Below are 14,526 nucleotides of genomic sequence, written 5' to 3'. Positions count from 1 at the left end.
TAACCACTAGTTTGTCCTCTATATCTGTCAGTTTGTTTCTGTTTTGTTACGTTTGTTTGTTTTATTTTTTTTAAGATTCCACATATAAGTACCAACATATAGTATTTGTCTTTTTCTAGCTGACTTATTTCACTAAGCATATCCTCCAGGTTCATCTATGTTGTTGCAAATGGGAAAATTTTGTTCTTTTGTATGGCTAAGTAATATTCCATTATGTATATATACCAGATCCTCTTTATCCATTCATCTGTTGATGGACACTTAGGTTGCTTCCATATCTTGGCTATTGTAAATAATGCTGCTGTGAACACTGAGGTGCATATATTTTCCCAAATTACTTTTCTTTTGCTTTGGGTCTATTCCCAGGAGTGGAATTGCTGGATCATATGGTAATTCTCTTTTCGTTTTTTTGAAGACCACTATGCTGTTTTCCACGGTGGTTGCACCAGCTTAAATTCCCACAAACAATGTAGTAGGGTCCCTTTTTCTTCATATCCTTGCCAACATTTGTTATTTGTGGTCTTTTTGGCGATAGCTATTCTGACAGGTGTGAGGTGATATCTCAGTGTGGTTTTGATTTATGTTTCTCTGTTCATCATTGATGTTGAACATCTTTTCATGTGCCTGTTGGCCATCTGTATGTCTTTGGGAAAATGTCTGTTCAGATCTTCTGCACGTCATTGTCTTCCATTCAATAGATTGTCTTTTCATTTTGTCGGTGGTTTCCTTTGATATGCAAAAGCTTTTAAGTTTAATTAGTTCCCATTTTTTGGGGGGGGACCTAATTAAATTTTGGTGGAGACTTTAGAGTTTTGTATATGTGGTCATGTCATCTGCAAACAGTGACAGTTTTTCTTCTCTCCTTCCAATTTGGATGCCTTTTATTTCTTGTCTGCTTGCCATGGCTACAGCTTCCAATACTATGTTAAATAGAAGTAGTGAGAGTGGGCATATTTGTCTTCTACCTGATTCTAGAGGAAAAGCTTTCAGCTTTTTACCATCGAGTATGTTGTTAGCTGTGGGTATGTTGAGATATAACTTTATAGGAGTTCTGTTGTCTTTGTCTTGTAGGTGTACTCTTGTTGTCTTGTAGATGTATTCTTGATGTGTTTGTGAGGGAGGTGAGCTCAGCATCCTCCTGTTCCACCATCTTGATATCCCTTGTCTTCCTCTTCACCCATTTAAAAAAAAATGTTTTGTCTTGTTTTTACTCAGTAGTTGGAACTATTGATGGTAAGGAAATCAAGGAAATTAGTCCTTTATCATGAGTGGTCTTCCCTTTGACTTTATTATTGATTTTTTGGGGGTGTCTAGGAGCTTAACATTTATATGTAGTCATAATTATTACTTAGTTTTCTGGTTGTTGTTTGCTGATCTAAACATGTCTTCCAAATTTGAGAATCTCTTAAAAAGATTTCAAGTAAACTCTTTTGGTATTACTTTTTTCAACAAGTTAAGAATATTTTTTTCTATGAAATTAAAAAAAATCTATTTCCCTACCCATTTTCTAGAAAGTATTTGAGACTGTATAATAAAAGATATAAATTTTATTAGAATAAAATTAGAACACCAAAAATATTGTATAAGAGAGAAGTTACCATAATCATAAGTATTTATTTATTCAAGGATAAATGGGATTGGTTAATTTATTTAAGTAACTCTGACCATTAAGTTCAACTCTGAGATTCTTGGCAATCATGCCCAAAGAACAAATAATTTTTTAAAAGTACATTAATTAGTTTTTTTTTTAAGAGAAGAATACATACTGATTCTTTTAAGAGAAAGATGCTATCATTGTACTAAATTCTCCAGGTAGTTTATCACATGGAGTATTACTTAGGGGAGTTTGTGTCTTTGTTTTTACTTTTGTTTGTTTGGCTGCAGCAAGACTTGTGCACTGAATGTTCCTAGTCAGAAGTCCTTACCTACCTCTTGAGTTCTCCCATCACATGTATCAGGACTCTGGACCATTCAATCCTTCTTTCTTTTAATGACCAAGTTTGCCTTCCTGATTCTCAGTGGAGAGTGATTATGAATAGGACATCTGTCCCTATTGCCAGAAAGTTGCAACTGTTAGATGCTAGGATCTGGGGTAAAAATCAAAAGTTACTGGTGTTGGGCAAAGTAAATGACCCCTCATTTAAACATTTGATCTGTTGTCATCAGCCATTGGGCTTCCTTCACTTTCTTTTCATTGTAAATCCTTTCATATTTCTTCCTTCATGGAGATCTGGAGACTTTTGTTAAAATGGTGACCCGCGTGCTCTAAGGACTGACTTTTGGGAGACAAGTTCCCTCCTGAAGAGGGCTGTGACAAGAAAGCTGTCGAAGTATCAATGAGCAGATCATGACAGATGCTCTCCATCGCTCAAATCTGCCTTTGTGGAATAGGAGGCCTCTGCAGCTTGGAGGAGCCTCCCTGCGGCAAGTGATAGAAGACTGTGCCTCTGTTAGAGACAGGAGATGTCAAGGGCACCGCTGGGTACCGCACAGCGGCTTAGACAGCATGCAGCTGAGAGCATGATAGGTTCCAGGGAATGGGTTTTTCATGTATTGCATTTTGAAGACCTTGAGACAGGAGATAGAGGAGATCATTTGTAAAGTCCTGATTATTTGTTTTAGATGCTCTTCCTCTGAGTAATCTGCTCACTGGATTATTTAGAGTATAGTGTTTGTTGTTAACTGATCTGAGGATTAATGGAGAAGAGAGGAATGTGAAAAACACTCGAAACTGATTTAATGAAACAAAAATTTTAATGATATTTAGGAAACTTAAGATATACCATTCTAGACTTTTCTTTACCTAACGCAAAGATGCAGGTGACCAAAAAATTGCAGATGACCTTGGAAATATGTTCATTTCAATTGCCTTTTGTGAACCTGTCTACCACCATCTGAGGTGAAAGGCAGGTATAGCTTACTCTTCTCTTTTTTGTTTTCATGCAATTTAAAAAAGAATTTATTGAAGTATAGTTCAGTTTATAGCATTGTGTCAATTTCTTGTGTACGGTCCATGCAGTTTTGGGATATAACTGACACACAGCACTGTATAAATGTAAGGAATACAGTGTAATGACTTGACTTACATAGTTTGCAGAATGATTACTGCAATAAATTGTTAATGTCCATCACCTCATATTTTTGCCAAAAAATGTTTTTTCCCTTGTGATAAAAACTGTTTGACTCTTTTCTTCATGAGTAATCATTCTGTCTACAGTGGAAAGTCCTCACACCTGCAACCTTCTCTGGTCATAGGAAGTTTCTAAGAAGAAATATACCCCCCCTCCCAAAAAAAGGTGGCTGCAGAGTGTGTTGTCCCAGCCCTCTCCTATTTCTGTGTGTGTTTGTGTGTGTGGCAAGTTACCCTGAATACGGCATATTTGGGGATGCACATACATGTGCTTTTATCCAAACACGTCACTCTCAGTGAAATCCTATCCATTGCTATAAAAAAAAGTCCCAGATAGATTAAAATTTCACCTTTTTCTGTCACCATAAAACTAAAGCTACCACACCCTTGGCTCTCTATTGTTTTTTTTTTTAATTTGTATATAAATGAGATTACAGTATCCTCATCCCATTCTATTACAAACCAAAATTTTAGAGTGCCTTTTGAAGATTTTTGCTTTTTATAAGTAACTTAACAGTAAAAAAAACACAGTCATTTCCTAGATAGCATTTATTGCTACAAACTCTCAAGTTGTCTATTATTAAATATACCTATCATGATAAATTTTCTAGAAACTGAGTTATATAGATATTAATAATTGCCACTTTTACTTATCTTTATAGTTTTGCAGATTGTTCAGTTTTTGTTTTCTCTTAATGTTCTGCTTCCACCAATGAGAGAGATATTTTTAAACCATGTTGGAAGCTGAAACCTAATATGAACTGTTGACCCGACAGGATACTGGCCTTCTTGAGGCTTTCCTGCTAGGATTACTCATCAGTGATTTAGGAATGCCATTCACTGTTGCAGGCACCCCTCATGCCCTAAAACAGGCAGCCAAGTATTAGGTCGATGAGATTCATTGTCTGTGAAAAAAGGTCAGCTATTGTTTCATTAGTTGATAAGATTTAAGAGGACAATTAAAAAGTGGAATGTCAAAGATTGGAAGGCCTGCATACCTTTTCTCTAAATCAACCTGACATATGTGACTTCTCAATGGTTTCATCTCCTTGAACAGCAAAGTAGGGTAAAAAGAATAAAGAATATGAATAAAGAATCTGACAAGATCCCTATCTTCTTAAAGTGATTTTTAGGATTGTTAAGCATAGTAAATGAACTTAATGAGGTACACAGAATTTAAATGGTTTCTTTGGTTAATTTGAATATTCTTTTCAGTGGTTAGTGAGTATTCTTCAATAATTTACTTAACGGGGCTGCTGTTTTCAATTTCCAATTGTGGAATGATATAATTATTGACTTCCTGATGCAAAGAAATTACCTCTTTTTCAAAGAGAGATAAAGTTAAATAAATAATATCCCACTCCTGATACTTTCTGATTTCCAGAAAGACTGGTCTCCACCAAGTGATATCCAAGGTAACTAACCTGAAATTCTTGAAAGAAGAAGCTGTTTTCAATTCACTTTATTCTCATCTTAAAATATTCGGCAGTCACATTTTGACCGTGTGTATGATCTAAATACTCTTTTCTTTGCTGGGCATTTGTTACAACTCTGTTCAGGGGTGTAAGTATGCCTTCTCTCACTTAATTTCTTTCATGACGTTCTCATTTCTTGTTAAAGAACTCAGTTTTTCCGTGAAATAGTTTTATGAACAATGGCCAGTATTCTATTTTATTTTACAAAAGCCCATTGGCCCAGTTAGTCTTATTCACTACATAGGAAGAAGGCCCTTAGTATAAAGACTAGGAAACAGTGTGCTGGTGCAAAAAGTGAAACATGAATTAACATAATATTAATGATGTAGTTTTAAATCATTTTGGAGGTCACCAAAGTAATAAAGCCTATATTGTCCTGGTTACTAACTTTGGGGAACATTTCAGTGAGATGGGGACAAGTGCCACGTGTCCTTCTTTTCCACCTTGTGTTGGAAAGGAAATAAATATGATTGCTCATTTGCAGATAATCCTAGCAGTGGGACCCAATGGAGATTCTAGAGTCTGTGTAGGAGATGCACTTACCTGGAGATGGGAGAGAAAATGGAGCTTGTGATGAAGGTAGCAGCATGCCCAAGAGTCATCCCTAAGGAAAATGCCAAAAATCTCATCTAGATTCTAGTTCTCTGTTCTGCCAAACGTTGTCCTTAACCTAAGGGAAGGTGCTACAATCTCCGTGGGCCACAGCTTCCTCTTAGTCACTTGGCTCTTAGTTATTTTGCCTTTAGAAGGATATGACTTTGTACACTGAAGCTGGTTTGTAGGAGCTAACCTAAGAGCCTACCTGCTGAGGCTCCATGGGAAAAGGCAGAGTTCTGAATCAACAGTCATGTGGATGCTTTTGAATCCAAACAGACACAGACTGTGAAGCGCTAGACTTGTGACTGTTTTTTTAACTAGGAAATTCTGGAATTGAAGTGTGAATTTTCTGTGTTTGTTCATTAATCACAGACACCAGAGGGTCTGAGTGAAGAACAGAGGATTCAGGAGTTGACTGCGATGGAAGAGTCCCGGATAGCAATTCTGAACAACCTAGAGGAGCTTGAACAAAAGGTCAAAGATATAAATGACCAGATGGAGGAATCTTCCAGAGAGGTATAAACCACGAGTTCACGTGTTCCCTCTCCCTTTTTCCTTTCTTTCCTTTAGCTTAAATATATCAATGCCTATTAGGGCACAGGCCTTGGGAGGCAGAATGCATAGAAGTCAACATGAGCAAATATATGTTCAGTGGATACATGTATGGGTAAAATTGCCTTGTTTTAAACTTTTTTTTGAGGTATAGTAGATTTACAGTGCTAGGTTAGTTTCAGGTGTACAGCCAAGTGATTCAGTAATACGTATACATATATATTCTTTTTCAGATTCTTTTCCATTATAGGTTATTACAAGATATTATGTATAGTTCCCTATGCTATACAGTAGGTCCTTGTTGTTTATCTGTTTTATGAACAGTAATGTGTATATGTTAATCCCAGACTCCCAATTTATCCCTCCCCTCCTTTCTCCTTTGGTAACCATAAGTTTGTTTTCTATATTTGTGAGTCTATTTCTGGTTTGTAAATAAGTTCATTTGTATCTTTTTTTTTTTTTAGATTTCACATATAAGTGATATCATATGATATTTATCTTTGTCTGGGTTAATTCACTTAGTGTGATAATTTCTAGGTCTATCCATGTTGCTGCAAATGGTATTATTTCATTCTTTTTTATGACTGATATTCTATTACATGTGTGTGTATATATATATATCACATCTTCTTTATCCAGTCCTCTGTTGATGGACATTTAAGTTGCTTCCATGTCCCGGATATTCTGAATAGTGCTGCTATGAACATTGGGGTGCATGTGTCTTTTCGAATTAGAGTTTTCTCTGGGTATATGCCCAGGAGTGGGATTGTAGGATCATATGGTAACTCTGGTTTTTTAAAGAACCTCCATACTGGAAAGTGCCCTTTTTTTACGTTTCCCTCTTCCTTCTGTTCCTTTTTTTTTAATCCAATTAGATGCACATATGAAGCCATTTTTAATGTACGTGTTGTATAACCAACTTTGTCTTAACTAGTATATACTTTCTGACCTGCTTCAAGGTCTGTCAGGTGATGTGCCATGTATTTAGATGTTTAAGTTCAAATCCAAGAGACATTTTCTGAGCATGTTAAATATGAGTTGGGTATCATCTTGACACTGCGGGGAAATTTACATGTGCACCAAACATAGACCTCACTTTCTAGAGGTTTACAAACCAGGGAGGAGACAGACATATTCTATAATTGCAATTAAAGAAAGAGGCAATTTTTTTAACACCTCCATCAACTGAGGCGGGGCGGCTGACTCTGCCTAAGAAGGATTTGTGTGTGTCTGTACTCACAGATGATGCAGGTAGCCCATGAGTGGGAGGGGACTGCTCAGCTGTCATCTTCTGCACAGACCCTGGAAGCCCCTCCTGCTGGCGTCGCTAGGAATGCAATGCTCGCATGCTGGGCTGAGTGTAATTTTCACTTCCCGTGCTCTGGGAACAAACAAAGACGTGGCCGCTCCCAAGATGGTTCATACTTGAGCCTGAATCTAAGCGAATAGGCAAAATACCCTTGAGAAGTAAGCAGAAAAGGGGTTAGCACAGAAAAATTAAATTAGAAGATAAGCAGTGCTCTTAGCAAGTATATTCTGGCCTCTCCTTTCCGATACAGGAATCCTGAGTCTCACATGGGCTCTGTGGAGTGTTCCCTAAGTTCCACAGTCTGGCTAATAACGGTAGTACTTCCTGAAATTTATCACTGTTAAAAATACACCTCTAAAGTGGGCAGCTGAGAAATTTCCCTGAAGATGAAACACCTCTGAGCTTTGTTTTGTGTCCTCAGTTGGATATGGAATGTGCTCTCTTGGATGGAGAACAGAAATCAGAAACAACCGAACTCATGAAAGAGAAGGAGATTTTGGATCATCTAAACCGGAAAATAGCAGAACTGGAAAAGAACATTGTTGGTGAAAAGACCAAGGTAAAAGAAACCTATATTTGAATGCTAATTTTATGGGCAAGATGGTGGTCCCCTTTGATTGAATTTAAATGTTGTATGAGTTACCATGGTTTGGGATTTGTGTGTCATGTTCCCGGAGACAGTGGCACCAGAAACAAGGCCTAAGATGAGGTAAGTTGTCGCAGACTAAGAGCCATCAGGTACAGAGCAGCTGAGGCTGAAAGAGTGGCCCCTGATCTTTAACTGATAGTCATGGTGGTGTATCTGCTGGAGATGAGTGAGTAGCTTTTTTCCATCAGCCTTTCTGCTCTTCTGCTTCCACTTTGTTTTTAAAGAATCATTTTAGTACTTTGGAATTTATTTACCATTGATGTCCTGTAGGGATGGCTTAAGCATATTCAGGTATGGTTGCCTCATCTCTTTTCATTTTTCTGTTTATTAAAAAGATGAATGAGAACCATGCATCTCATCTGTCTCGCCTTGCCATTGGCTTCAATGCAAGTGCACTGCTCTTGGGAAGATGCATTGCAGTCTTCAGGGGATCCTCACACAAGGCCAAGTGAAAACTGTCTGTGACACAGTTGACACTTATTTTAGAAAAAACCTTACACATTTCAGGCCACAACCTGAATGTTGGCCAATACCTCCTAGAGAAAGTATAAAAAACCTCTTGCAGTTTTTAGAATTCAGGATGGCAGTTGAGTTTTTTATTGTTGTTGTTTTGTTTTTCTGTTTGTTTATTTTCTCTGGGAAATATTTCACTTACTCTCCTCTCATATTCTGAGGTAGTTACAGCTAAACTAAGCCTAAATTAAAAATTAAAATTCTAATTTGGGAAAGAAAAGAGCAAGTGAGCTGTAACACATTCTTTCTTGCTCATCATGTTCTCCATTAACATAAGAAAAAGAAAAAAAATTCAGTTTGAATAAATTTGAGTGATAATATGTGGAAAAGATTTCTGCTGAATGTGGCTTCCTTTGGGGGCTTCTCTTTGTTTGAGGCCTATAAATAAGGGCATTTGATCTTGGTGCCAGAGAGTGAGCTCAAAAAGATACTGTTAGAAATTGAAATCAACTTAAAAGCTCCGTATCAATTTCTTGGTTGCCTGCTTGTCAAGATTAAACCGCATATCTTTTTCATATTAAATTTTATGTATGTTCGTTCTAGCTCCAGACTTTGAAGTAGGAAAGAATCCATTTGGGTAGTGGGTATATTTTCCTGTAAAAGCTCAAAAGCTGTACCAAAGGATTGATTGTCTAGTTCTGCCGCCCAGGAGGATTATGGCTTTCAAAGATTCTGCACTGATACAGCATGAAACTTTCACTGGAAGAATCAAATGTCTCTGTTTTGGTGCTTATTAGTATTTTACTATTTATGTCATACTGGGAAACTTGTGGGACAGAGGAATCGGTTGTCAAGTTCCCTCTGAACCTGTCTGCCTTCTCCATCCAGGTAGCTGTTCATCTTTGTGTAGCCCACATATGACGTGGCCTGTACATTCTGTTTGTCTGTCATTAGCATCAGATTCTAACAGAAGTGAAGCAAATTGAGTCAATACTAAATCTCACTTCCCAGGGACAGTTGTGTAGTATTTTCCAGACCTAAAGTAAAGGCGGACCTCCAGGAACATGGGTGGAAACAAGCAAGGAGGCCACCCACATCTTTCCTATTATTGTGTCGGTGGTTTGGGAGAGGCCGTGCATGGGAGAGGGGACGGTGGGGGCTTGAAGTATGGAACCAACTCATGCAGCTGTCAGGGGATTAGTTGGTCTCGGAAGATGGGATTATTGTCTGTCATCACATGGTGTGAAAAATGGCAGAAACTGGCTTTGGGTGAGGGATTCCAGGGGAGAATGAGGGAAGTGGGAACAGACCGGGCTAGATGATATTACTGCAGATTCTTGACAACCAGACTCAAATAGAGACTCCATGCGGCTTGGCAGCATTACTGTTTCTCACATAAAGTTATTCCACCATTTCATGGCACGGCTATTTCATACCTTTGCTCTGTTCAAACTTCTGGTCCACTTTCCCCCCCTGGCTCTGAGATGATCTCACCACCTACTTCAGTGAGAGATTAGAGCATCCTCTCTTCCCAGCTAAGGCAGGCTCTCTCTTCCCCTCAAAGATCTGTCCCTTAAGGTGTGCTCAGAGTGCCAGCTCTCTGTCTTGAGGTCTTCAGTCCTTCTGTGCCCCACTCCCCCCAGCTTCTCCCTCTTTACTGGTATTTATTGTCAGTATGTCAACATTATTTTTATAATTATTATTATTTTAAAATAAAATTCCTTCTAGCAACTGCCTTAGCTGGTTTCTCTTCAGCATAACCAAGCTTTTCAAATAGTCTTCTCAGTGCACCGTGTGTCCTCTTCCTCAGTTCCCAGTTAACCATTCCTTCCATCCTTGTTCTGCTGCTCCATGGGATTTGCTCCTGTTAAGACCTCACTGCTGCCTCGTCCACCCACTGGGCGCTTTTCCGTCCTCTTGTGATCTGACCCCTGGGCTGCAATCGAGACGGGGGCAGCTCTTTTCCTTGGCACTTCCCCTCGCCTCCCCCTCGCCTCCATGTACCACACTCTTCTGGTTTTCCTTCTCTTTCTCCTACTTACCTCTCTGACTTCTCCATCTGAGTTCCCTTTTCTTCTTCCTCTGCCCTAATCCAACCAGTCGTTAGAGTGTTTGTCTCTAATCTGAACCCTTGTCTTCTTTTTTCTCTTTCTTTAAAGCAAGCTCAGGCTTTCCCGGAAGTCCACAGAAAAATTCTGCTTGCTCTCATTGCTCTGAACTAAGATATATGCCTTGAATCCTTCACTCTTTTAAAAAATTGACATATAATTGACATATAACATGATTTTAGTTTCAGGTGCACAGCATAATGAGTCGATATTTGCATGCACTGTGAAATAATCACCACAGTATGTCTGGTTAACATCTGCCAGCTCTTGTTGAGACCTCTCTTCTCTTATACTCTCACATTCTTTTATAGTCATGGCTTTAAATAACCTGCACGTGCTGGTGACTGTGCGAATGTACGTCTTTAGCCCACAACCCTTTTCTGGACGTCTGACTCAGATCCTGTTGCCTACCTGACATCTCCACTGAGATATTTCACTGGTGTGTCCAACTCAACTCTCCGAAATTCTCTCTTAGTCTCACCTTCCCCCTTGCCTTGCACACACCCACCTGCCTCCCGTCCTGTTCTTCCTCTGTTTTTCTACCAGGAAATGGCATCTCTGTCCACCTCTGCGTCCAAAGAGAAACCTGGAAGTAGATCTTGACACTTCTTTCTCCAGCATTCCCACTTCTAATTGATTACAAAGATATTTCTCAGTAATGTCATCTTCTCTGCACCCCGCCTCACAGCATTCTCTTCTACATCATCAAAGTCTCCCTTGAGTTCCATTTCATTTGCTTCCCTTCAGTCTGTTCTTTTCACAGCAGCCAAAGTGGCTTTTTTAAAATATAAATTAGGTCATATCACCCTGGTTTGTGTTCCCCTGTATTTTATATAAATCTAAATTCCTTCCCTGCCATGAGCCTTTCTGTCACCACTCTCCCCTCTCACTCCCCTGGTGGCCTTCTCTTTGCTTGTTTAAAGGTTCATCCTACTGTCCTGCATGCCGAGACCACTTGCAGACCAGCATCCCCTGCCTGGAATTCTATGCCTTGTTGGTTCCGTTTTTCAGGGCTTGTGTTCAGTGTTAGTTTTCAGAAATACCCTACCAGCCCCTTCCAGCTCAGATTATATTCTCCCTGTTGTTTTTTGAGTCCTTTTGAAAACCACATTTTACTCTTTATATTTGTTTTGGGCTTGTTGGGTATCTGTTTCCCTCTCTATCTTGTGCAGTAGAGGCAGGCACTGTTGTCCACTGTATCCACTGTTTATCCAGCTCATGGTAGGTGCCAGAACACTGCCCAGTATTCAGTGGGAATATTGTCCTTGGATCTCTTGCTAACAGCGAGTCCAGTCTGGGCCCGAACAGAAACACTGAGCCAAACACCTGCCCGAGAGCTACGTGCAGCCAAGGTTCAGGACAGCTGGGATGGTCCACACAAGCATTCATGCCCGGGCACTTGAATCACGCTGCCCAACGTGCAAAGCGTAAGACAGAGAAGGAAGTGGCTTTTGCCCTTTTGGATCTCTTTCCTCTTCCATGCACCTGTTGCTGCTGTCAGATATAAACTGTGGAATGAGAAAACCAACACCTGAAAAGATATCCCTGTTGGGCAAGCTCCAGTTCAGACGTCGATAGCACATCCTGTAAGCTGGACCCTGGTTTTTGGGAGACAAGGCCTGGAGCCATAGGAAGAAAGTTTAGTAACATCTCAGAGGTCAGATCCTGGTGTGAAACTATTGACCTCAATTTTTTGGCTCTTGAGACCAGTCTTCAACATTATTTCTTTCAGCTGATTTGGGAACTATCATCCCATTTTACATATTTAGTGTAGATTAATGTATGTCGTAGATGACTACTATTTATTACATGTTACCATATAAAACATAAACTATAGACATAGTTATGTATACAACATATAGATGATGTATTCAACACAACATATAGATAATGTATTCAATTATAAATATTGAACAATTTTGCAGCAGTTCCCTGGGCTGACCTTTCACTGCCCTTACGGGTACCACTGTTAAGAGCATCAGTGTACCTGTTTCCATGTGCCTCTGAGACACCTGCCTGCTGTGTTCTCAGACAGTAGCCACATCACAAATAGAGTCTCTACGAACTTGGATGAACCCTGAACAAATACAAGTAACTGAATTAAACATAAACCCAGAGAGAGATGTTTATTTGATGAAGCACTAAGCAAAAAGCCACAATGTTTTCTTAGGGCAAGGGAAGGGAGAGAGATTTGTTAATCTCTGCGCTGGTAAACTGTTTTGGTTTGATGGGCTTGGTGACTGGGAGTGGGGAAGCCACCAGAAGCTCAGTTTGGACAAAAGTGGCTTCTCGTCCCCTTCACTTCCCCCTCAAGGCAAAGCCCGATTTGGGGCAACTGCTGAGAAGTATGGATGTATTTCTGTATTTGTTTATGCAAGTTTAACTTCTGTCTTTGTCTATTTCTGACTGTATTAAAAATTCAAAACCAAGAATAGTTTTTCAGTTTCTCTTGTGTTTTTAAATTATCTGTCTCATCTCTGCTCCTTAACATCCAACAATCAAAAGTTAGTTGTACTGAAATTAAATAAAATGGCTAAGGAAAGTCTCTGCTTCCAGAGTCTTGTTGAAGAGTCTTTCCATTACCCAGATGGTAATCATACAGCTCAAACTATCCTTTTGTTTAAGAATCTGCCCTCACCCAGACAGACTGTGATATTTTGTAGTTATCCTGGCCTGCATATTTTTATAGCTAAACACACTTAAATATGTGAACTGAAGCTTAAGTCACTCTGTGCCATGAAGCATGTTCCTGAGTGAAATCTTGAATTAGTTGACTTATTTTTCTATATAAGCGTATATACTTGTATCTTAAATGGTTCAATTGTATTCTCCATTATTATCTTGCCAAAGTACCTGTTACTTCCTCCTCATCCTTCCTTCAGAGCCAGGGGAAGACAGAGAGTCTGCCCAGAATTCCTCAGCAAAGTGTTAATGCCTTTTGAGTGCAGAGCATTTGCCAAGTCACAGGCAGTGTTTAGAAGGGACCCATCCCTTCCCGTGCCTCTTTCTTACATTTCAAAGTTAGCTCCCCTGATTAGAGGAAGTGGAAATATATCCTGGGATTTAGGGATTAAATCAACAGAATTCCAGATTACGGTTATTTTTTCTGGTGGTTGGTTGTTTGATTGCATAAAGCCTTAGTGTTCTGATTTTCCAATGTTTTCTACACTAGGTGTCCATCAATTATGTAGTTAAAATGTCAAAGCCAAAGGAAAAAATATCCCAGGAAAGAAATACAAGAATGTGCTTCTTTAGAGGCAGGCAGAGAATGAGTTCTCAACAATCTCCGTCTGTGGACACAGGTCCATAATCTTCCCTCTGCAATTCTGAAAAGTTTCGTGGGGAAAAAAATTTTTTGTAAGAGTGGCGCCAAAACTTAATTGTTTGCAAAACTTGACTTGGAGTGATATTCACACTTGGCGTGAATATTCATAAATAGCTGCAGAAATAGAAGCATGTTTGGTCACAGGGAACTGCCCCAGACCTTGAAATGCCTGACAGTGTATGCTGCATGAACTGTGTTACCTCTATCAAATGCAGACTATTCTGAAACAGGACATATCTGGTCTTAAGAATTTCAAGAAAGTGATTTTGGCTTTAAAACAATTGCCCAATCTTGAACCTCTGAGGATGCCTGCCTCCCAAACTATCCTACGGGGCTTAGGAACTGAAAGGAAAGGGATTCTCAGGTTGTATGGAGAGGACTGTGGATGGGCTGACCTTAGAAATGATGGCTTAGGTGCTATGAATTGTAGCACATGACTGCATCAATTCCAGTCTTGATCCAGTGTTTCATTAAACATGGCCTGAGCTGTGTGTTCTGGTTTCTGTGCTAAACAGTTTGGAAATTACAAAGATGGATCTTAATTTTTAAGAAAATCTTTGTCAAGCTAATAGAGCTGCCAGATTTAGGGAAAAATACATAGATGCTGGTAGAAATTAAATTTCAAATAAAGAGAATAATTTTTGGTGTAATTATGCCCCATCTATTATCTGGGACATACTTATATTTAAAAAATCATTTGTTGTTCATCTTAAATTCAAATTTAACTGGGTGTTTAATTTATCTGGCAACTTTACAAGTCATAAAGGCATCTTTTCAGGGCAACATTGAACCATCTGCTTATTAAGTATTAGTTGGATATGGTCAAAGTATTTTTATTGGTATTCAAAAATTTCCTGTCTAGCAGTGGAATTCAAATAGATCCACCAAGTTAAATTTCAATTCCTTTATTCAAGAAGAGAACTTAGAG

At 39.1% G+C, this 14,526-nt stretch overlaps 1 protein-coding gene across 14 annotated transcripts in view; it reads left to right on the top strand.

Annotated features, from left to right (window-relative positions):
* The window catches only part of PHLDB2 (pleckstrin homology like domain family B member 2), a 98,719-nt gene that overhangs the window by 40,795 nt on the left and 43,398 nt on the right, over positions 1-14,526 (top strand). For all 14 annotated transcript variants that reach the window (XM_072965450.1, XM_072965446.1, XM_072965441.1 and 11 more), the window contains exons 4-5: positions 5,575-5,718; positions 7,485-7,622. In XM_072965450.1, the coding sequence (XP_072821551.1) occupies positions 5,575-5,718; positions 7,485-7,622 (282 nt within the window). The remainder of the gene's footprint in view (positions 1-5,574; positions 5,719-7,484; positions 7,623-14,526) is intronic.

This window comes from Vicugna pacos, chromosome 1 (assembly GCF_048564905.1).
Source record: "Vicugna pacos chromosome 1, VicPac4, whole genome shotgun sequence".
Taxonomy (NCBI): domain Eukaryota; kingdom Metazoa; phylum Chordata; class Mammalia; order Artiodactyla; family Camelidae; genus Vicugna; species Vicugna pacos.
This window is presented reverse-complemented; position numbering and strand designations above follow the sequence as displayed.